General features: G+C 44.3%; 1 protein-coding gene across 2 annotated transcripts; it reads right to left on the bottom strand.

The window, feature by feature from the left end:
* Window positions 1–759: 759 nt before the first annotated feature.
* On the bottom strand, window positions 760–23,535 carry morn4 (MORN repeat containing 4). 2 transcript variants are annotated; one of them, XM_068053133.1, is made up of 6 exons: window positions 23,421–23,535; window positions 15,333–15,438; window positions 13,892–13,966; window positions 11,221–11,335; window positions 8,211–8,320; window positions 760–5,860 (listed from the first exon to the last, which is right to left on the bottom strand). In XM_068053133.1, the coding sequence occupies exons 3-6, from the start codon at window positions 13,956–13,958 to the stop codon at window positions 5,712–5,714; spliced, it is 441 nt and encodes a 146-aa protein (XP_067909234.1). In that variant the 5' UTR covers window positions 13,959–13,966; window positions 15,333–15,438; window positions 23,421–23,535; the 3' UTR covers window positions 760–5,711. The 2 variants fall into 2 exon arrangements, with proteins under 2 accessions (XP_067909234.1, XP_067909235.1); XM_068053134.1 differs by lacking the exon at window positions 15,333–15,438.
* Between the last annotated feature and the right edge of the window lie 1,466 nt (window positions 23,536–25,001).

Below are 25,001 nucleotides of genomic sequence, written 5' to 3'. Positions count from 1 at the left end.
AGGCAGGAGGGCCATGAGTCATGGTCGGCCCCAACCCTGGCATTAAAGTCCCCCAGCAGGAATAGGTGTTCGGTGTTGGGGATGCTGCTAATGATGTTATGGAGTTGTTCATAGAACTGGTCTTTAGCTTCAGGTGGGGAGCAGAGTGTTGGAGCATAGATGCTGAGTCATGCTTTCATGACTATGATGGTTAGAAGGAACAGATTGATTTCTGCCAACTTGTTGTCCAGTGGAAACAAAGGTAGTCATGGAAAGAGTTAAAAAGTAGGAAAAAAATTGCATTTCAGGCATTTGGAATGTGGAATCCTCTGCTACAAAACATTTCTTGAAGCAGAATATAAATTATTTTAAAATAAAATTGTACAGTTGCTTGAAACAGGAATACGAGGTGGGTATGGGAAGTGAGCAGGAGAGGGATTAGATGAGGTGTAAAAGCATCACCATAGACAGGAGGAGTAGCTGGTTTATGTGCTGGAACATTCATCGATTCTGTACTTAGAATAGTGGCATTGGATCTTTATCCGTTTACCCAGCATCCATGATAATCACCTGAACAGACACACATCCCAAAGGACAGCACCTCTGACAGTGCAGCTCTCCCTCAGTACTGCATGGGAGAATCAGCCTAGATCAGGTGCCCAAGTGCTGGAATGGGGCTCAAACGCACTACTGTCTGATTGAGGTAAAGTTCTGCTTAAACAGAGCCATCGCCAGATTCACCTGCCAAGGGGAAAGAGTTTACGAGCAATCCAGACAGAATAAGCAGTTATAGAGGCCACATTTATTGCATTATTTGGACAAACCAGTTTGTAATCACAACAAATAATTAATTGCACTTGAAAAATAAGACTGGGGAAAAAAGGCAGCACATGTAAGAATGTGAAGTTAATACATTTCCATAATAAATTTCAATCTCAGTTAAATATGTGCAAGAAAATCCACCAACTCCTCACAGATACTGAAGGCATGAAAGTAAATAGTCAAGTAATGAGAAAGCACCATGTTTTACATCGACCTACGTTTCGATTAATTTGGATTTTTCTTTTTGACAGTTATGGTTAATAAGTCTTCCTGCCTTTTTCATGCTAGACTGGGACATCTGGGCTAAAACAGGAACTGTAACCATTTTTAAAAAAAAGGAGTTTAACACAATCCAGCCCTTTTAGAAGGGATAACAAAAAAAGTGCACAAACGCAGGCTGCTCCATGAGAAATCATGGCAACACAACCTTAGCAAGTCTGATCTCAAGATATTTTTGAGAATGAAGATTTGGCCAATACGGAGAGGATGAGCTGTTATGATGATGCCAAATTAGCTGATAGAGGGAGGGGCTGAAGGCATAGGCTGCGTCACAAATCATTCCAGTTTGCTGCTTCACACCAACGATAATAATAAGGAAAGAGAGCGCGCAAAATAAAAAAGGGAAAAGTCGGACAGTTGAGGGGGGCTGGAGGAGAGCACTGGATAGTGACTAAGAGTTATAAACCATCTGAAGTCCAAAAGAAGTACTGAAGCAAATTGCAACACCCAACAATTTGGAACGAAGCATGGAGCAAACCTGGGATCTTCCATCAGGAAGAAATAATGGATGTGCAGCACTGTTAGCATCAAAAGCTCACAAGGGGTTTGGGTGACATTAAGCTGGTAAGGTTTTGGACATCATCTAAAAAACAAGATTGTCATGTAACCACTCTACAAGCTCAATTTTTCCATCACAATGATAAATAGGTCAGATGTCTAACATTCATAGAAATTTGTAGATGAGAGAAGGCCAAGGTCCATCTAGTTCACCTATCATCCTGACAGTCTCATGATATCAAGATAATGGAGTTGGCAATTAATCACAGAAATCAATTGATTAGTCTATAACACAACACAGACATGACGTGAGGAAAACCCCCAGTGGTGGAGAGCTTTGGGAACCAGAGGATCAAAGTCACCTGTTTCCTCCCCCAGAATGCCAGGTCATGTCTCAAATTATTCATACACTGTCCAGAAATATGTTCTTTTCAGAAAGAAATCTACGTAATCTGACACATTCACCCCCAGTTTTATACTTCCCTGTATTGAATGCAAAAAAAAGGCACAAAAGCACAGCAGCAGCAAAACATTACCCAAAATTAAAAAGCAAATCGCTTTGCTAATTTCAGTTCTCATTCACATTTCACAGCAGCCTGCTCCAAAGGGAAGAATCGGTCCAGTTTTACAATCGCAAGACGCAGGGCTGCTTTCCAACTTCCATCTCTCTCACACACATCCCCACCCATTAAAACAATGCAGCAGTTATTCTCATAATTAAGGCATTTGACATTATTCTTTCTTAAATCTTGACTGTTATTGCCCCTTGAATCAATTCCTCCCCACCCCCACTCATTCTCAGGCTGACCTCAAGCCTCTCTCCACACTCTAGTGGAGCAGACATGACAGCGTTTGGGATGGGGGTGTTAAGGAGTTCTCCTTGAGACACGTGGGAGTGTGGACAGAACGTGGACAGTGAAATAAGCAGCCAGCCTCTCTCAGTCCCACCAAAAACAGTGCAGTCAAACCGAGGGACTAAGAGGGGGCAAGGGGATCCTGGGTCCTGTCAGCCTGTGATTAACTGAATTACCCCATCATTAGTGAGGTAGGCACCCTGTAAAACCCAGCTTCTACTAGTTCAATTCTACATCATCTAGACTGCGGCCCCATTCTAATCAACATCCCATCATGGTTTACTGGTAAATTAAGGCAATTCTTTAGAAAATGATAAAGCAGGTTAGAAATAGCCAGTTACATTACTATATACACTGTGAAATAAAAAACAGAAAATACACAGCTGGGTCAGCCACGAAAGACAAAGACTGGTTAGTGTTTCAGCCGAGGTTCATCAGAACCAACCAATACTGAAGGCTTTCCGTCCAATTTCATCTCATTTGTTCTTTTAACACCATCGAAAACACTGAATGGTCCACGGATAAATGGCCAGTTCAGTTCTGGATAGCCAATACTGCAAGCTCTACTGGAACTCTTCCACAAACGGCAGCTGATGCTGGGTCAAGTGTTAATTTTAAAATCGGAGGTCGATAGATTTGTTAACCAAAGGTATTAACGGATATGGGGCAAAGGCGGGGTACATGGAGTTAGGTCACAGATCAGCCATGATCTCCCTGCATGGTGGAGCAAGCTTGAGGGACTAAATGGCCTGTTCCTGTTCCTTTGTTCCAACACAAGCTTCCTCAGTAAGCCGGCTGCTTCAACACATCGCTCAAACGCTCCGACAAATCAGAAACAAACCCCTGAGATGACACTCAACCCTGATGAGACTAAACAGCTGATCTTACTCAGTGCGGGAGCAGTCATTCAGCTCCAGCAGGCGGTGTCAAACGGACATTTGGTCCTTGGTAATTATACTGGCATTGGGTTAATAAATAACTGGTGATGCAGAGGACCAGGCAGGAACATGGTCAATGATTGAAGTGCAATATCTTTACAATGGAAACAAGGGTGTGAGTTTTAATGGGCTGCAGGGAGCGGATGCGTGGGGAGATGCTGAACAGAGGGAGGGTCATGTTGACTGGAGAGTTGTGCTCAGGCTTCTCATCCACTTCCCGCTGGATGTTTCAGAGTGGGGCAGAGAATGAAACCGGCAGCAAATTAGCTGCCCCAGGGGCTGCATTTCATTAATTGCAACAAAAAACTATGGAGCGGGAGGAATAAAGGCACTGCAACCAAGGAAAGCATCACACACAAGCAAGTAAACATCATGCACCTACTCCTGCTCCTAATTCGAACGTTCGTATGTGAAGTGTGCTCAATGGACTGATGGTTCCAAAAGAGACCTAACTGAGGTGTCTCAAGATACCCGTGCAATATTTTTAGAAATGCTATGGCAGTGGGACAAGAGGGCACAGGATCAGGGTTGTGAAGGGCAAGTTTGTGGGCAGAAGCCAGGTAGAATGTCTTTCCACCTAGGACAGGGGGATATCAACAGCTGGAATGCAGTAGGAAGAGTGGGCAAGGCCAGGATACTGGGCTCCTTTAAGTAACAGCTGGCTACTAATAATGCAGGGGTATCCAATCCTTGGCCCCTGGGCTGCATGCTTCCCACCAAGCCTGGGGTCTCCATTCTACATTCTTTACTGGTTTGTCCATCTGATATTTGTGGGGCTGGACATTTGGAAAGGCCTGCTCTGAATGTTGTTGTCTGCTGGATAAATCCGAAATCAGAACAAAGAGCTGCGAGCGTCACCGACTTCAAACATGTCTAGCGATGGGAAGAGATTTAAACTTTGCTTGTTGCTACAAGGCACAGTGGCGCAGTGGTTAGCACCGCAGCCTCACAGCTCCAGCGACCCGGGTTCAGTTCTGGGTACTGCCTGTGCGGAGTTTGCAAGTTCTCCCTGGGTCTGCGTGGGTTTCCGCCGGGTGCTCCGGTTTCCTCCCACCTCCAAAGACTTGCAGATTGATAGGTAAATTGGCCATTGTAAATTGTCCCTAGTGTAGGTAGGTGGTAGGAGAATGGTGGGGATGTGGTAGAAAATATGGGGTTAATGTAGTATTAGTATAAATGGGTGGTTGATGGTCGGCACTGACTCGGTGGGCCGAAGGGCCTGTTTCAGTGCTGTATCTCTAAATAAAATAAATAAATAAATAAAAGGCTCCATGGTACACACCTACACAGCCCACAAATACCAAACACTAGGACACTGCTGCTGTACTGGGAAGATGGTACGGGATTGGTGTCCTTGAATGACGGGATCAGATAAGCTGATCCCCATCCAGCAATCATGACATAAACAATGGCACTTAATGGCACAGGAGGAGGCTATTCAGCCCATCATGCCTGTGCTGGCTCTGTGAAAGAACTATCCAATTAATTCCACTCCCCCACTACTCCCCTACAGCCTTGCAAATGCTCTTTTCCCCTTCAAGTATCTACACAATTCCCTTGTGAAAGTTACTATTGAATCTGCTTCCACCGTCCTTTCGGGCAGAGAATTCCAGATAATAGCAACTTGCTGTGCAAGTAAATTCTCATTTCCTCCTTTGCTTAGTGATCTTCCTGCCAGTGAAACAGTTTCTCTTTCTTTATTCTATTAAAACCCTTCATAATTTTGAACACCTCTGATGATGCAAAACATCAATGATTAGTTACAGGCACGATTTCCTTTGTGGGGTGGCAAGGAAGTGGTCAGGAGCTTGTAGTGTTGGAGAGCAGCGTCACAGAAGGTAAAATGGTCAACCAAATCAAGTAGTCAGAGTCTTCTACGTGTGGGTTTGGATGCAGCTGGGGAAGGGGGCTGGCAAGTTAGAGAAGAGATTTGAAGAACTCGGGACACCTCAAAGCAAAATCTTCCTTTAGTCAATTCCCCTCCCTCCCCCAACCAACACCACTGCCAGCCCCCTCACTCCCGACCTGCAGCCACTACTGTCCCTAGTCTGCATACAGAAGCAGATGGCAGTCACCCTTTTCCCTCCTGCCATCGACACCCAGACTTCCCAAGCACTGCAGCTCCAGATTGGGAACCCAACAATGGAACCTGTGTGCCACCCGTTCCCAGCTGTGCTGGGCTGCACACTACTGTTATCCAGACTGGAACTGAAGGAAAAGGAAGAAAGAGCACAGCACAGTCACAATTTGGAATTCAACAATTCTGATGCAAACAGTCTTTCCGCATTCTCCCACGCAGACACAGCAAGCCATTGAATTGGTTTTAAATACGGAGGAAGAGTTAGAGGGAGAGAGCCCGTGCACTTTTCGCGCTCGCCTGTGCTCTCTGGATCACGGCTTGACACTTCTCCCGTTTAGACAGCCTGTTGTTCTCGAAGATGCCCTCATTTCTCGGGTGCCCATGTGAGCCATCGGGAAACATCAGCAGCCCTGAGAGAGTGAAAGACAAAGAATCTGACATACTTAATACAGGTACAAGGTTTTAAAAAGTAGCTTAGCAACACAGGAACAGGAGGAGGCCATTCAGCCCCTCAATGCCTGTTCCATCATTCAATGAGATCATAGCTGATCTGTATCCTAACTTCATCCACCTGCCTAGGCTCCATATCCATCAATACCCTTGGCTAGCCAAAAAACTACTGATCTCAGAATTAAAGTTATTAATTGAGCTAGCACCTTCTGCTTTTTGTGGGAGACAGCTCCACACTTCTACCACCCTTTGTGTGACGAAGTGTTTCCTAACTTCTCTCCTGAATGGCTTGACTCCAATTTTAAAAAGTTGTTATGACCAGTTGAGAGGAGTCTAGGAGTTCCCTCTCAGCCTTTGCCTGGTTTAACCGTAACAGGGTTTAATTTTTAGAAAAACACCATGTTTTAGCTCCCCCCTTAGGGAATCCTTGTTCACCGCTTTCCAATTGTAAGGCAAAGAAATCAATTCAGACAGGTTTTGTTAGATTTTAAACAAGTAGAAGTTTATTAATATGCAACGTGACCACGCTAGCATGCATACGCGATAAACACACGTAGATAGAGACAGAAAAGTAAAAAAGAATAGAAGGGGAAAAGTTTGAGGCAATAGATGGATTTCTAATTTACTGTCCTTTGAGTTCGCTGTGAAGTCTTTGGTTGCCAGTCAGACTTGCAATTCGTTGGGGCCCAGTGCATGCTTCAACTTGTTTCAAGGTCAGAGTCTTTTCTCTCGAGGTTTACGTGTCTCCGGTGGCTTGGGAGAGAGAGAGAGAGAGAGAGAGAGAGAGAGAGAGAGAGAGAGAGAGAGGCTTCCCAGTTCCAGGTTTCAGTTCAAACAGCCTTCTGAGTCTTTCTCTGTGGCACAATTCAAAAAGAAACCCAGGTTTCCCAGCAGGTTAGTCATATGACTAGCTGGTTTGACCACTACGGTTTGTGGATTCTGCCATCTTCGCAGTCCTGGAATGTGAGCTGCCTCACCTTCAATGTCTGGTGATCAAAGTCCAGTGTGGGTTAATTGGACCAGGGAATAGTCCTTTGTCTCCACTAGCACTATCTGTTAGTATGCAAATGTCTTTCCAGCCAAGTGTCTGGTGATTTTTTTTTTTTACAAGTCCTTTCTTCACTCCAGCAACAGTTTAAAATCAATGTTCATATGACAAAATTAATTTGCCTCATTCTTGGCAGGTCTGCACGACAAGTTCATATTCTTTTGTCCTACACTCTACCAGCCAGGAACAAAACTAAATCTTGCATTGCTTCTTGAGCAAGGATCATTCTACCCATTGGGCTATCAGGGAACAGATGGGAGATCTCCCAACCCACACAGACTCTCTCACTCCCTCCAGAGTCCAGCTTTGGCTGAGCCCGGAGGATGATTGGACAATCCGAGCTAAACTGCAGGTCTTTTGTACCCATTATCTTCTTACACATCAACCATCCATTTAAGTGCCCAGCCTCCCCCTTCTTTCCCACCATCCCCTGGCCCATCCCACCAAGGGCAAGGTGAGTGCAAAATATCGACTGTGCACCATTGCTGTGTCCACTAGTGAGGTCAATAGGCAAAGATATGCTGCGATTTCCTCAGAAAATTCAATTCAATTAGTCAGCCACGACAAGCTGACTGTCCGTCCCCAACTACCCCATGCCCTTGCTTTTCCAATTTATACTCAGCCTGTAAAACACTGCCTTCGACAGAAGTGGGGTACCATTTCCAACCAATATGCAAAATGTTCAGACCACAGTAAAAAATAAGTTCAGATAGAAATGAACTAAGCTGGACTGGACTGGGTTAGTAACATAAAAGCACAGATGCTGCCTGACCTGCTGAGTATTTCCAGCACTTTTTGAATTGGGTTAGGCTGTGTTGAGTTGGATTGAGCTGAGCTCAGTTGGGCTGTGTCATGATAAGATAAGCTAGCTGAGCTAGGCTGAATGGAGCTGGCCAGATTAAGTTGAGTCGAGCTAGCCCTGGCTGGATTTTGTTTTATACTTTCACGGGTTGAGCACGTCACTGGCAAGGCCAGCATTTATTGCCCTTGAAAGGTGGTGGTGAGCTGCCTTTTTGAACTGCTGAAGTCCATCTAGTGTAGATACACCCATTGTTGTTAGGAATGGAATTCCAGGATTTTGACCCAGCGACGGTGAAGGAACGGCGATATAGTTCCAAGTCAGGATGGTGCACAGCTTGGAGGGGAATTTACAGGTGGTGCTGATCCCATGCGTCTGCTGTCCTTGTCCTTCTAGGTGGATTGCCTCCCTCCGAAAGCTTATCTCAATATACTCAAGAGATTAACAGTAGATCACTTCTCACCATATCCTTCAACTCGTCCATTTTTGAACTCTCCTTCAAACTTCATTCCATCACATCGAGTGAAGACCCCAACTCCTTGGAACTTCCCCTGTACAAACTCCCCTTCGTACCTGACAAGAGAAACCACAACATCGAGTTTTAGTGTGCAAGGAGGTGGAGAGCCGTTCCATCACTGTTCTTTCATAAGCTGTCCTTGGTCAGCTACTTTGCTTCTGCTTGCCATAGTCCAACAGCCAAGCTGTGTTATCAGCTCCTCCCGCATGCATTGAATTACATAGAAATTACAGTGTAGAAATAGGCCACTCGGCTCAACTGGTCTATGGCAGTGTTTATGCACCACACAACCTTCATCCCACCAGCTCACCCCATCAACGTATCCTTCTATTCATTTCTCCCTCATGTACTTATCTAGCTTCCCCTGAAATGCATCTATACTAGTCACCTCAATCACACCATGTGGTCGTGAGTTCCACAATCTAACTACTCTCTGGGTAAAGATGTTTCTCCTAAATTCCCTACTGGACTTATTGTAGTGATATTTATAATGCCTTGGGATTTATGGATTATAATACATCATCAGTGAGAATGGTGATTAAAAACCTCTACCTACCCATAGTGCAAATTAAAAAGTGCAAAGAACATCTTAAAACTACGTACAGCAGCTCAAATGTCGTTATTTCAGTCCAGTTTCTAATCCATAAATCAACACCATTTATAATACATTAACGCCACTATATTAATGTAAGTTGTTATTTATGAGCCCTAGTTTGGGCCAGGGCGCCCCCCCACAACATGTGGAAACATCTCTACATCGACTCTACCAAGCCCCTTCATAATCTTAAAGATGTCTATTAGGTCGTCCCTCAGCCTTCTCTGCCTGGTACAAATGCAATGTTTATCCAAGTCATCATTACCAGATTGGGCTTTAGTTTTTTTTCGCTTAAATAAAGCAGGACTGTGCATCCATCACCATCACACCACCCCCCAACCAAACACCCCCGTCAGTTCAGCTTATAGCGTGTAACTGAACTGTACAAACCACAATGTCCCAGCTTGATTTCCAGTGTACTGGTTCTGCAGGTCTCACCCAATATGGAAAAAAGAGGCACTACAAATCATCCAGTATCCCGGGCAAACAAAGCTAGAGATCACACCCTGGTTGACAGAGTAAGTAACAGGTGACCATGGACACAGGATTGGACTCAGCTGTGAGGCCCCATGCGACGAATAGCTTGTCGATACTCACACTTGGAAGAGTGTCCAGTTGTTCGAAATACCAGAGGGAAACCCCGCACAGTCTTTCAGATGCTATGTTAAACCGAGGACCTGTCAGCCCTCTTGGGTAGATGTAAAAGACCTCAGGGCACTATTGGAAGAGCAGGGAGTTCTCCCCACTATCCTGGCCAACCAACATCAATAAAAAGCAGATGGTCGAGTCATTATTTCATTGCAGTTTGTGGGAGCTTGCTGTGTGCAAATTAGCTGCTGAGTTTCTTACATTACAACAGTATTTACACCTCAAAAGTGACTGTAAAGTGCTTTGGGACAAAGATAATGAAAGGCACAATTTAAAAGCAAGTCTTTCTTAATGCTACTGGCAGGTAACTTGCGCAAAGTCGATGCTCTAGTGAATCCCAAGATACAGGATGCATTCACTGTACAACACTGCAGTATATGGCAGCAGTCCGCAAGCAGGACCCCGAGCTTCCGGTTGCTTGCCATTTCAACACTCCCCCCTGCTCTCATGCTCACATCTCTGTCCTGGGATTGCTGCAGTGTTCCAGTGAACATCAATGCAAGCTCGAGGAACAGCATCTCATCTACCGATTAGGCACACTACAGCCTGCCGGACTGAACACTGAGTTCAATAATTTCAGAGCATGACAGCCCCTCATTTTACTTTCATTTTTAGTTATTTTTTCTTTTTTACAAGCTTTTTTTTTTGCATTTATTTCATTTCATCTTAGTTTGTTCAGTTTGCTTACCCACTGTTTTTTTTTCATGTTTGCACTTGCTGTTCAATATTCAGTCCGTTAACACCTTATCTGTACTAATGTTTTGTCTTTCAACACACAATTAACATATTGTTTGCCTTTGCTCCATGACCTTTTGGTCAGCTATGTGGCCTTGTCCAATCTACACCTTCTCCTTTGTTATCTCTTGCCCCACCCCCACCTCACTTGCTTATAACCTGTGACATCTCTAATATTTGTCAGTTCCGAAGAAGGGTCACTGACCCGAAACGTTAACTCTACTTCTCTTTCCACAGATGCTGCCAGACCTGCTGAGTGGTTCCAGCATTTCTTGTTTCTACTGCAGTATATGGTATAGCAACACCCTCTGGCACAGTCGACAGGAACAACATTACAGGCACAGACAGCTGTTAGACAGACTATCCATTACAGACATACAGGCGTAGGAATAGGAGACCAATTAATTTGAACATCCACAGGGATTTGTATCTCAAGCTGATATTGGCTGGCGCTTGATGGATTCTGAGCAAGTAGCCACTGATTCTAGGGATCACATTTAAGTATAGAAAGGAGGGAGGTTAAACAAGGCTCCATCTGTCCTCTCGTGTGGGTATAAAAGATCCCATGGCCACCATCTTGAAGAGCAGCAGGGGAGTCCTCCCTGGTGTCCTGGCTAGCATTTATCCCTCAACCAATGGCTAAAAAAAGTAAACAGATGATCTGGTCATTATCACACTGCTGTTTGTGGGATCTTCCTGTGCATAAATTGGCTGACACCTTGCTATAGTACAACAGCAACTACATTTCAAAAAGTACTTAATTGGCCGTAATGCACTTTGGGAGGCCCTGAGGTTGCAAAAGGCAATACATAAATGCAAGTTCATTCTTTCGTTTGAGATTTACTGGCAGACATCAGGAAGCAGACTGCCTTTTGCTTTCATCAAAGGAAGTAGATTGCCTTTTCTGAGTCTTCTGCCTGGACTGTAGTGCATGAGGGGGATGGGGGGTGGACCCAGGTACCTCAGACTCTAGCTTACCTCGAGCCGTCAGTGAAGAAAAGCGCCCCGCGACCACTGAACAGGCCGTTCTCAAACTGGCCGATGTAGCTGCTGCCGTCTGCGAACCTCAGCTGCCCGATTCCGTGACGGCGACCTGGTACAGTGGAAGGGTAAAAGGTCACTGCGTGAATGACGTTGCAGAAGATTACAGTTCAGTCGACATTAGCCTGGCAACTCAAAAGGTGACTGGCCATGCGCAGACCAAGAACTCACCAGCTTCGATTCTTAGATCTGTGCTGACCTTAACTGGAGCAGCACCTGAGGAATGCTACAAATTGGCCTGTGTCAGAGCCTGGATATTCTATGGCTAGTGGTTGATCTCCTGACTGCACAAAGTCTCTCTGCCCACCTACAAGGCACAAGTCAGGAGTGTGATGGAATACTCTCCACTTATCTGGATGAGTGCAGCAGCAATAACACTCAAGAAGCTTGACACCTTCCAGGACAAAGCAGCCCGCTTGAATGACACACCATCCATCACCTTCAACATTCACTCCCTCCACCACCGATGCACAGTGGCAGCAATGTGTACCATCTACAAGATGCACTGCAGCAACTCAGCAAGGCTCCTTCGACAGCATCTTCCAAACCCGTGACCTATACCACTTAGAAGATCCCTAACCAGCAGCTCATGCTGGAATGACCCTGAGCTCAGCTAAGCAGCGTTTCAGTACAGATGATCTGCTAACGCCCACTGTTCAGCTTCACACGTAGAGAATGACCTACTTGGCTGAAGTACTGGAGGGTGGCGTTAGTGTCCAAGGAAATTGCACCCCAATACGGGTGTCTGCACCTTCAGGAAAGGAGTTGGGGCTGGGGGTGAGGTGGAAGAAGGGCTGGGAACAATTTTTTCTTTCATGGGTTGTGGGAGTCACTGGCAAGGCCAGCATTTGATGCCCATCCCGAATTGCCCTCGACAACCGAGTTACTTGCTAGGCCATTTCAGAGGGCAGTTAAAAGTCAACCATATTGCTGTGGGTCTGGTGTCACATGTAGGCCAGACTGGGTCAAGACAGTAGATTTCCTTTCCTAAAGGACATTAGTGAACCAGATGGGTTTTTACAACAATCAATGATAGGTCCTGGGAAACATGTCCCTTGCCCCGCCATGTGCCCTGCATGCTCACAGTAGTACTTTCTGGAGGCAATGTTCCACATTTGGATCCCAATCACTTTACAGGGTGGGAAAAGAAAGAATTTAAGCAAATATATTTCAATATTGTACTGGTATGCTTCGTAGGCGTGCAAGTCTCAGTCATCCATCAGTTCTGTGCCTGCAGACTTGAACTGGCTTGGTTTTTAAAATTCTCATCGTCACGTTCAAATCCCTCCATGGCCTCACCCCTATCTCTATAACCTCCTCCATCCTTAAAACCCTACAAGATCTCTGCTCTCCTCCAATTCTGGCCTCTTGCACAACCCCTATTTTCATCAGCAACTAAAGGCAAGGCCGCCAGTGGTAAGACCCTACGCTTTGGAATTCCTTCCTGAAAGCTCTCTGCCTCTCTCTCCTCCATTAGGATGCTCCTTGAAATCTACCTCTATGACCTAGCTCTTGGTCATATGTCCCAGTAACTCATGTGACTGTCAGATTTTGTTTAATAACGATCCTTTGAACAGTCTTGGGACATTTTACTTTGTTAAAGGTGCTATATAAATGCAAGTAGTTGCTGTGATACCCAAATTCACCAACTCAGATTGCTCCCACCACTCACTGCCAACGCCAACAGTCCTTCACCCAGATGTTATCAAAACACTTTCTCCACAAACAACTTTGGTACAGTAGGTCACAGTTATAGCAGCACCGCTCAGGAGGGCATCACAGTCCAGGTCGACTGGATTGGAAGTATCACTACACCATCCATCACACATTACCCAAGTGGAGTCACCATCCTTGTCTCTTGCATCCCTACATGTTAGTCGTGGTTCAGTGGGCAGCACTCTTGCCTCAGAGTCTGAAGGCTATTGTTTCAAGTCCCACTCCAGGCACTTGAGCAGAAAATTTAAGGTAGCACTCCAGTGCACTACTGAGGGAACTTTGCATTTTCACTTGATGTTAAACTGAGGCCCATGGCGTTATTTCGAAGAGCAGGAGTGCCCTGGCCAATATATATCCCTCAAAACAACATCACTGAAACAGATTATCTGATCACTTACCTCAGTGCTGTTTATGGGAGCTTGCTGTGCAAATATGCTGTCGCGTTCCCTACATTACAAGTGACGACACTTCAAAAAGCACTTAATTGGTTGTTGTTCATTGGGATATCCTGAAATGTGCTTTATAAATGCAAGTTGTCGTCTTCTTCTACATGGCCCAGCCTTACTTCTGTAATCGCCTCTAGTCTTGCCTCTCAACTCATGTCCTTGGGTCATTTGACTCTTGGTTCCTGTACATCTGCCACCACCACCTCCCCAAGCTTTGGTTATCTTGCCACATTCTCCGGATTCATCCGCTCCTTTCACCCCTGGGGGGGAAGTGTCTCCGACCACTTACTGGATTAAAAAGGTGCTGTATAAATAAATGTGTGTTGGCATCGCTGGGACCTCAGTAAAGACACCAGTAAGTTATCCAAAGAGAAGGAATAAATAAATAGTCTCACAGTCACACCTTGCAAGCCACACAATGACAGGCTCTAGAGAGAACAACTTACCTTCTTTCCACTCCCCGTGATACTCCTCACCGCTTGAGTAGGTGAAGGTTCCTTTGATCAGCGTCATGCTCCAGTCTAACAAAAAAAAAGTCATTCTAGTGAGTTACTGGGCCAAAGTTCCACACCCGACCGGAGGTCTGCACTGCTCTCACCTGGGTCAGTGATGGACGTGCTACAAACTGGCCTCGATGTTCCTGGGACATGAGCAGAGAGTTTAAAATTAATCCCACTCCTGATGACCAAGCAGACTTTTTTTAAAATTCATTCACTGGTAAAGTGGCATTTATTGCCCATCACTAGTTGCCCTAAGAAGGTACTGATACAACTTTAGGGCAGTTAGCAGTCAATCATGTTGATGTTGGACTACAGTCATATATAGGCCACTAGAGAGAGAGAGAGAGAGAGAGAGAGAGAGAGAGAGAGAGAGATATATACACATATACATATAAGGCTGGTAGGAAGGATATTATGTCCTCCATTTCTATCTCTGTAACCTTTTCCAGCCTATAATCCTCTGAAATCTATGTTCTTTTCAACTTTGGCCTCTTGCAGATCCCTCAATTGGCAGTTGCACCTTCAGCTGCGTAGGCCTTAAGCTTAGGAAGGAGGAGAGAGAAGCAGAGAGGTTTAAGACGCTGTTTAAAATCTAACCTCTTTGACCAAGCTTTTGGTCCCCTTCCTTATTGTCTCAGTGTCAGCTGCCCTCTGATTATGTTCCAGTGAAGCCTCGGGACGTTTTACCATGTTAGCGGCGCTATATAAATACAGTCATTGTAGTGAGTCAGTGGTGTTTCTGCAATAATCTGACAATTTCATGATACCATGCTCTTTATTTACAGATTTCTTTTTAAATCGAATGCAAATTCTCAAATTGTCACCGTGAGATTTCAACTCAATCTCTGGATTACTCGTCCAGTAATATAAGCGCTACTGCTTACCTGATAACCTGGAGCCAGGAAATGCAGACAGGTATGTAAACTAGTTTAAAAAGAAAATGCTCAAAACAAAACGTGCACCTCAAAGCCAGGAAAGACCAGCTACTATACCCAGGCCCTCCTCCGCAGCCCTGCTATTGTGCCTAGGCCCTTGTTCACCCCACCCCATCTATTGCTTGAGAGCAATTCCTCCAACTGGTAACTGCAAGGGGCCAAAATTTCAAGACAGCAAAAAAAAAATAGGAAGATAGAACAACAACTTGCATACAGCGACTTTAACACAGTAATATGCCCCAAGGCACTGCACAGGACAAAATCTGACACCGAGCCACATAGGGACATATTAGGACAGGTGATTAAAAAGCTTGGCCACAGAAGTGGGTGTTCAGGAAGGAGGAAGGGGCAGAGGGGATTAGGGAGGGAATTCCAAGAGCTGCAGGCCCTCAATAGGGGTGGTATGTTGATTAACTGAATTTAAGAATAGAGATGTGCTTTATGATTCTCACCGTGCAATGGCAACTATTAGATGAAATAAATTTAATTCAAATATTGCAGTTCCATGTGTTTGTCACTTGAGGGAGCTCCATTATTCACAAAACTCAGCAAAGGTGCCTAGAAAGAAAACAATAGTATTTATAGAGGACCTTATCATATCATCGGGACATCCTAAAGTGCTACATACATGCCTAAACACACAGCTTGTCGCTCGTCCTGTGATATCAAAGAAAACAGATGGAATATCCTTTCATGTGAGGTTATCCACTTAAGTCGGAAGAATCGAAAAGCCGATTATTAAAATGGAGAGAGACTACAGAATGCTGTGATAGTGTGATTTGGGTGTCCTGATACATGAAACACAAAAATTTAGAATGCAGGTACAGCAAGTAATTAGGAAGGCAAATAGAATATTAGGCTTTATTGCAAAGGGGAATGGAGTATAAAAGTAGGAAAGTCTTGCTATAACTGTACAGGACATTGGTAAGACACCTAGAGTACTGTGTACAGTTTTGGTCCCCTTATTTAAAGGAGGGATTTACTTGCATTGGAAGCAGTTCAGAGAAGGTTCACTAGGTTGATTCCCGGGATGAAGGGATTGCCTTATGAGGAAAGATTGAGCAGATTGGACCTATACTCATTGGAGTTTAGAAGAATGAGAGGTGATCTTACTGAAAAATATGATTCTGAGGGGGCTTGACGGGGTTAATGCTGAGAGGATGTTTCCTCTCCTGGGGAATCTAGAACTAGGGTGCACAGTTTCAGAATAAGGGGTCACCATTTAAGACATAGAGAAGGAGGAATTTCTTCTCTCAGAGGGTCGTTAATCTTTTGAATTCTCTAGCCATTGAATATATTCAAGGCTGAATTGGACAATTTTTGATCTACAAGGGAGTCAAGGTTTTATGGGGGGGCAGGCAAGAAAGTGGCGTTAAAGGCAAGGATCTTAATGAGTAGCGGAACTGGCTTGATGGGCCGAATGGCCTAGTCCTAGTCATATTTCTTATATTCTTTTCCTGTGTGATGAGTTGCAGATTGAACAGTGGGTCCCGGATATACCGGGACTGGGAATCTTGGATTTTCCAAGCGAAACTTCCTCAGCTGATATTTACATTCAGCATCAGCAATGCTACGGGCCTGACAGTAGGAGGTGCCTTCACAGATAGGTGCTTGCCAGGGTTTCTTATCTTGCGCAAATTGTTCCTACTTAGGGACGTCAATTTTGCTGTATGTTTTAGATTCACTTTGAAGCAGTCTTTATATGTCTTTGGCTGAACATCACAAAAAACACTTCCTGGTTGTCAATGCGTCACAAAAGATCTTCCTCGGGATTTCATCAGACATTCGCATGACAGGAGAGAGGGCAGAAGGGAGTTCAAAAAAAGCTTTGCATGTGCCCAGAAATTCAACCACATGTACAGACATGGGGGACAGAGGCACAGACATGCCCCAAATTGGCATAATCTATTTCTTACTTTGTATTGCGATCTCTCCCTTTATGGAGAGACCATTTTGCACTTGGAGTAACTTCACGCTGAATCTGTACCAGAATCACAATCTTATGTCACACCACATCTTTGTGGGTGTGAACCTGTAACCTATTCAATCAGCTTCCAACATTTAAGATAAATGGAATGGTTCAATAAATGTGGGATGATATGGATTGGAAATGTCACTTTTTAAGGCCAGTATTTATTGCCCATCCGTAATTACTCTTGAGAAAATGGTGGTGAGCCGCCTGCTTGAACCTGTCTATGTGGTGCGGGTATACCCACAGTGCTATGAGGGAGTTCCAGGAATTTGACCCAGCGACAATGAAGGAACGGCAATATATTGCCAAGTCAGGATGGTGTGTGACTTAGAGGGGTACTTGCAGGTGGTGGTGTTCCCATGCTTCTGCTGCCCTTGTCCTTCTAGGTGGTAGAGATCAGGGCCTTGGGAGGGGCTGCAGTGCATATTGTAGATGGTACACACTGTCACCAGTAGTGGAGGGGTGCATATTTACAGAAAACATAGGTTCTGGCTCAAGGAAAGAGATGCATAACCCCTTTTACTTAAAACACAGGACTGCACATAAGGAGGCATGTGCCAGCTCTTTGAAAGAACTATGGAATCAGTCCCATTATCCTGCCCTTTCCTGCATAGCCCTGCAAATTCTTCCCTTTCAAGCACTGACCCAATTCTCTTTTTAAAGTTACTACTGAATCTGTAAGGTTGATAAGTCCCCAGGACCTGATATTCCACATCCCAGAGTGTTGAAAGAGGTAGCTATGGAGATATCCTAACATTCTGGGGGTTACCATTAACCAGAAACTGAACTGGAGCAGCCTTATAAATACCGTGGCTACAAGAGCAGGTCAGAGGCTAGGAATTCTGCAGCGAGTAACTCACCTTCTGACTCCAAAGCCTGTCCACCATCTACAAGGCACAAGTCAGGAGTGTGATAGAATACTCTCCACTTGCCTGGATGGGTGCAGCTCCAACAACACTCAAGAAGCCAGACACCATCCAGGACAAAGCAGCCCACTTGATTATCACCCCATCCACAAACGTTTACTCCCTCCTTGACTGACACACATTGGCAGCAGTGTGTACCATCTACAAGATGCACTGCAGCAACGCACCGAGGCTCCTTCGGCAGCACCTTCCAAACCCGCGACCTCTACCACTTGAAGGACAAAGGCAGAAAATGCATGGGAACACCACCACCTGCAAGTTCCCCTCCAAGTCACACACCATCCTGACTTGGAACTATATCGCCATTCCTTCACTGTCGCTGGGTCAAAATCCTGGAATTCCCTTCCTAACAGCACTGTGGGTGTACCTAACTCACATGGCCTGCAGCGGTTCAAGAAGGCAGCTCACCATCACCTTCTCAAGGGCAATTAGGGATGGGCAATAAATGCTGGCCTAGCCAATGACACCCACATCCCAGGAACGAATAAAACAAAAGGCAGTGAATGGATTGGTGATCATCTTCCAAAATTCTATTGTTTTTTGAACGGTTCCTGCAGATTGGAAGGTAGCAAATGTCACACCGCTATTTAAGAAGGAAGGGAGAGAGAAAACGGAACTACAGACCTGTTAGCCTACATCAGCAGTAGGGAAAATGCTAGAATCTATTCTAAAGAATGTGATAAATGGACACTTGGATAATAATGATCTGATTGGGCATAGTCAACATGGAGTTATGAATGGGAAATCATGTTTGATGAACCTGTTGGAGATTTTGAGAATGTTACTAACAGAATTGATAAAGGGGAGTTGGTGGACATAGTACACTTGGATTTTCAGAAGGCTTTTGATAAAGTCCCCCACAAGAGGTTGGTTAGCAAAATTAAAGCACATGGGATAGGAGGTAATATACTGGCATGGATTAAGGATTGGTTAAAAGGCAGAAAACAAAGAATAGGAATAAACGGGTCATTCTCGCGTTGGCAGGCCGTGAGTAGTGGAGTACCGCAAGGATCAGTACTTGGGCCCCAACTGTTCACAATAATATATCAATGATTTGGATGTGGGGACCAAATATAATATTTCCAAGTTCGCGGATGACGCAAAACTAGGTGGGAACATGTGTTGTGAGGAAGATGCAAAGCGGTTTCAAGGGGATTTGGACAGACTTAGTGAATGGGCAAGAATGTGGCAGATGGAATATAATGTGGAAAAATGTGAGGTTATCCACTTTGGTAGGAGGAATAGATGTGCAGAGTATGTCTTAAATGGTAAGAGATCAGAAAGTGTAGATGTACAAAGGGACCTGGGTGTCCTCGTCAATAGGTCACTGAAAGCTAGCATGCAGGTGCAACTAGCAATTAGGAAGGCTAGTGGTATGTTAGCCTTTATCGCAAGAGATTTGAGTACAGGAATAGCGAAGTCTTGCTTCAATCGTATAGAACCTTGGTCAGACCGCATCTGGAGTACTGTGTCCCCTTACCTTCGGAAGGATAATATTGCCATACAGGGAGTGCAACGAAGGTTCACCAGACTTGTTCCCGGGATGGCGGGACTGTCCTATGGAGATATATTTTGGAAACTGGGCCTGTATTCTCTAGAGTTTCGAAGAATGAGAGGTGATCACATTGAAACCTAAAAATACTTAAAGGGATAGACAGGGTAGAAGCAGTAAGGTGTTTCCCTGGCTGGGGAGTCTAGCATCAGGGGACACGATTTCAAAATAAAGGGGAAGCTGCTTAAGACTGAGATGAGGAGAAATTTCTTTACTGAGAGGGTCGTGAATCCTTGGAATTCTCTACCCCAGAGGGCTGCGGAAGCTCAGTCACTGAATATGTTTAAAGCAGAGATTGACAGATTTCTAAATACCAATGACATAAAAGGGATTGAAGTGGATGATCAGCCATGATCATATTGCATAGCGGAGCAGGCTCGATTGGCTGAAGGGCCTACTCCTGCTCCTATTTCTGCCAGCTGAAGGAAAAAGTAGCTTGTAGACATCCGGTGCTGATGATATGGAACCCAGGGGCCAGGAAGTACACAGAGTACTTAAGGGAACTGGAGCATAGTGGTAAGTTAGTAATCTAGAGGCTCAGGTTAATAATCAGGAGACAGGAGTTCAAATCCCATCACAGCAGCTGGGAAATTTAATTAAACATTAAAGAATTCTGGAATTAAAAAGCTAGTATCACTAACAGGGACCATGAAATTACCATTTTGTCGTTAAAAAACCATCTTGTTCACTAATGTCCTTTAGGGAAGAAAATCTGTTCCTATCTGGTCTGGCCAATCTATCTCTGAGCTATTGGTGCTTCTCAAATTCCAGCCTCTTAATTATCCCTGATTTTAATCAGTCCACCATTGGCAGCCATGCCTTCGGCTGCCTGGGCCTTAAGCTCTGGAATTCTCTCCCTAAACCCCTTCGCCTCTCTACCTCTCTCTCCTCTAAGATACTCTTTAAAACCCACCTCTTTGACCAAGCTTTTGGTCATCTGCCCCAGTATTTCCTTTTGTGGTTCGGTGTCATATTTTGTTTTATAATGCCTCTGTGAAGCGCTTTGGGATGTTTATTACATTAAAAGGTGCTATATAAATGCAAGTTGTTGTTATATGTCACTCCAGACCCACAGCAATGTGACTGACTCTTAACTGCCCTCTGAAATGACCGAGCAAGCCACACAGTTTTATTCAAGAAAGCAGCTCACCACCACCTTCTCGAGGGCAATAAATACTGGCCTTGCCTATGATGCCCACATCCCAGATAATGAGAGGTGATCTCATTCAAACATACAAAATTTTTTACAGGTCTCGACAGGGTTGATGTTTCCCCTGGCTGGGGAGTCCAGAACCAGGGGATACAGTCTCAGAATAAGGGGCAGGCCCCTTTAGGACTGAGATGGGAAGGAATTTCTTCACTCAGAGGGTGGTGAATTTTTGGAATTCTCTGCCCCAAAGGGCTGTGGAGACTCAGTCGTTCAGTATGTTCAATAGAATCATAGAAAGTGTACGGCACAGAAAGAGGCCACTTGGCCCATCTTGTCTGTGCCGGCCGAAAAACAATCCACCCAGTCTAATCCCACCTTCCAGAATTTGGCACGTAGCCCTGCAGATTACAGCATTTGAGGTGCATATCCAGACACCTTTTAAACGAGTTGAGGGTTTCTGCCTCTACTACCCCTACAGGAAGGGAGTTCCAGACCCCCACCACCCTCTGGGTGAAAGATTTTTTCCTCATCTTCCCTCTAATTTTTCTACCAATCACTTTAAATCTATGCCCCCCCCCCCTCATCACTGACCTTTCTGCTAAAGTGAATAGACCCTTCACCTCCACCCTATCCAGGCCCCTCAAAATGTTGTGCATTTCAGTCAGATCTCCCCTCAGCCTTCCAAGGAGAACAACCCCAGCCTATCCAATCTTTCCTCATAATGGCATTTTTCCAGTCCTGGCAACATTCTCATAAATCTCCTTTGTACCCTCTCTAATGCAATTAGATCCTTCTGTAATGAGGTGACCAGAACTGCACACAGTACTGAAGTTGTGGCCTAACCAATGAGTTATACAGTTATAGCAAAATCTCCCTGCTCTTGTATTCTATACCACAGCTAATAAACAAGACTGAGATCGATAGATTTCTACATATTAAAATCAAATGTTATGGGGATAGTGCAGAAAAAGGTGTTGAAGTAGATCAGCCATGATCTCATTGAATGGTGGAGTGGGCTCAAAGGGCTGAACAGCCTATTGCTGTTCCTATTTATGTTCTTATCCAGAACATTAAAAAAATTACTACACTAAAAGGGAATTCAGGGCCAGAATGAGCTTCTGGCTTAGTTTTGATCACTTAGATGGGTGAAAAACAAATTTATCTGTTTTTTTCTTGGTTTCATCCTCCCCTAGGAGACCCCTCGGTTTGGTTGACATGGAGTGTGTCTATATTGTGATACACAAGGGATCATAATTGCGTGCAACAGGCTGGATAGACCAGAGGATCTCTACCCATCCGTAGTTGTTGTATGATTATATCTCTGCTTTCTAGCCCCACAATAAAGACAGCTCCCAGGCTGAACATGGTACCCAAACTGAAATAGAGAACTCTACTGATGGTGCAGCTCGTTTCAGAGCCTCAGCTCAATGCCACCTCACTTCCTATTGACCAGTCACCCACAGTAGATGTTGAATCACCGTTTTTTTTATGCAACAAGGTTTTTAAATGCTATTTAAAATTAAATGGTGCATGACCCATAGACTCAAAGGCCAAATACACTGAGGTGGAGAGATGGGGAAAAGAATTGCTCTGGTCACCAAATACAACATTCAAACAAACTGCTTACAATTCTCCTTCACATAACAACTAGAGAAAGAACTTACATTTCTGTAATACCTTTCATAACCTCAGGATATCTCAAAGCACTTCACAGCCAATTAAGTACTCCTTTGAAGCATAGTCACATTTGTAATGTAGGAAACACAGCAGCAATTTTGCACACAGCAAGATCACACAAACAGCAAAGTGATAATGCCCAGATCATTTGTTTAAGACATTGGTTGAGAGATTGACCAGGACACTGAGAAGAACTCCCTTGCTCTTCTTCAAAATAGTATCATGGGATCTTTTACCCACCTGAGTGTGCAGACAGGGTCTTGGTTTAACATTTGCATCCAAAAGACAACACCTCCAACAGTGCAGTACTTTCTCAGTACTTTCTCAGTACTGCATTGGGTTGTGATCCTGAATTACGTGCTCAAGTTTAGTTTAGTTTAGAGATACAGCACTGAAACAGGCCCTTCGGCCCACCGAGTCTGTGCCGACCATCAACCACCCATTTATACTAATCCTACACTAATCCCATATTCCTACCACATCCCCACCTGTCCCTATATTTCCCTACCACCTACCTATACTAGGGGCAATTTATAATGGCCAATTTACCTAACAACCTGCAAGTCTTTTGGCTTGTGGGAGGAAACCGCAGCACCCGGAGGAAACCCACGCAGACACAGGGAGAACTTGCAAACTCCACACAGGCAGTACCCAGAATTGAACCTGGGTCGCTGGAGCTGTGAGGCTGCGGTGCTAACTGGAGTCGAACCCACAACCTCCTATCTCTGAGGTGAGAGTGCTACCTATTGAGCCATAGATGGCACCTCACAGTCTACAAAGCAGGAGGTTCCCAACCTCCATCACTGATCTATGCTTTCTGAATTGACCTCAACATTCCTGGGCTAGAATGGGGGATAGCAGTTGCAGAAATCAGCCAAGAGATTCTATTACTAATCATCAGCTCTGCTAAAATATAAATACTTGAGTGCCTGTATGTACACACACACAGACAGGGACATGATCAGGCTTAACTGTGATGCCCTACATGGCCAAATAAGCCACTATTCATTAACCAAACTCACACATCACGAATGAGCAACCGGCACCCCTGGGAACAGCCAGCACCCAGTGTGCTTTTTAAAAAGATGCATGCACAAATAAATGAATCATTTTGAGTTTGGACTTGGCAATAATGAACAGGTGGGCAAACCCTGAATGGCCTCCCAGCTGAGAATTCAAATTTAGGGGGAAAATATAAAAAGCATTAATGTTAAATATACATAAGTTGTGCCTTTTAAATTTTGTTTGAAGGTGCCCACTTACCTTGCAGTGCTAAACAGCCTGTGGATATTGCAGCAGGAAGCCAGGTTTAAATTGATGAATATTCAGCTCCCAGGCCCTGCCTGAGCCAGACATGTCCTCCTAACAGGGAGCTCACCCCTCAACAACGCGCATACTCATTGGCTCCCTCCCGATCACTGGTTCCGTTACCCTTGGCGACCGCCTTGGATACCGCTGGCCGCCATCTTTATGAGGGGCAGCCGACACTCATGTATTTAAAAAATCTTTATCTATGAAAATAGCCAAGAAATACTGACCACTGAAGTTTATTTTCCTTTTTATATCTTACTAATGAAAAAATAATGAAGGTTACAACGGAAAGGTTTTATTTTTTTTTAAATTTCCCTGTCAGACGTCCATCTTTTTGCGTGGCATAATTCAATAGGTGTGTACATTTTCTGTTTTGATTTATTATTGATCATTTTGATTGGAAAGGCACAGTTATTGAGCTGTTTAGCTGGAGTTTAAGCACGGATCTGTCAAGTCTAAATCGTTTAAAGTGAGATTAACTCATTTTCCCTTGGTCTAAATGAAATTTAAAGTATTGATGGACTTCCAACAACAACTTGCATTTATATAGCGCCTTTAACATAGTAAAACATTCCAAGGAAATTTATCATGAGCCACATATGGAGATATTAGAGCAGATCACTAGAACTTTGGTCAAGTAGGTAGGTCTTAAGGAGTGTTTTAAAGGAGGAAAGAGAGGCAGAGAGGTTTAGTGAATTTCAGAATTTATAGGGCCTAAGCAGCCTCAGGCCACACACCATTGTTATACATAGAATAGTTTTACAGCACTGAAACAGGCCATTTGACCCAAGAGCTCCATGCAGATATTTATTCTCCACACGAGCTGTTGCAATCCCACCTGTCTTCATTCCAACCCCATTGACACTATCCCTCTACTCCTTTTCCTCTCATATGTTTATCTGGCTTACCCTTAAATACATCTATGCTACACACCTCAACTACTCCATGTGGTAGTGAGATCCATATTCTAACCACTCTGTAAAAAAGAAAAGTTTACTGAATTCCCTATTGGGTTTAAACAACTATCTTACAACCTCTAGTTTTGCTCTCTCATAATATCTTCTCTACAGAAACCCTATCGAACCCCTTCTATAGAAAGACCATTTTTCAGGTCACCCCCTCAGTCTTCTCTTTTCTAGGGAAAAGGGGCGCAGCCTGTTCAGTCTTTCCTGATAGTTATAACCTCTTGGTTCTGCCAAAACCCTATATTTTAGCATTTAAAGTTTGATACTTATTTTTTCAAGTCCAATATCAGAATTTTTTGTTGCAACACATCCTGTCCAGACCTGCCAACCAGATGAAATTGTCACTGATCCCGAGACATTTCGAGACCCACAAAGTTGTTGCAAAAATGTACCAGTCAAATAAATAATGAGATACGTGAAAACATATATATTTTAAATGCATTTGATTGTTAAGAAATAACAACGGCTTGCATTCATTTTCCTTATTTATTTTCAGAACGTGTGTGAGTTGTTATGATCTGGAATGTGCTGCCTGAAAGGGTGCTGGAAGCAGTTTCAATTGTAACTT

This window comes from Heterodontus francisci, chromosome 20, assembly GCF_036365525.1.
Source record: "Heterodontus francisci isolate sHetFra1 chromosome 20, sHetFra1.hap1, whole genome shotgun sequence".
NCBI classification, from domain to species: Eukaryota; Metazoa; Chordata; class Chondrichthyes; order Heterodontiformes; family Heterodontidae; genus Heterodontus; species Heterodontus francisci.
The sequence above is the reverse complement of the archived record's forward strand: the minus strand, read 5'-3'. Positions and strand labels throughout refer to the sequence as shown.

Bases quoted from the DNA above. Each gene is read 5' to 3' on its own strand.
- morn4 (XM_068053133.1), bottom strand. From the start codon at position 13,958: ATGACGCTGATCAAAGGAACCTTCACCTACTCAAGCGGTGAGGAGTAT. The intron at 11,336-13,891 runs GTAAGTTGTTCT...CCACTGTACCAG, and splicing joins TCACGGGGAGTGGAAAGAAG to GTCGCCGTCACGGAATCGGG. The intron at 5,861-8,210 runs GTGAGAAGTGAT...TCACTCTCTCAG, and splicing joins TGGACGAGTTGAAGGATATG to GGCTGCTGATGTTTCCCGAT.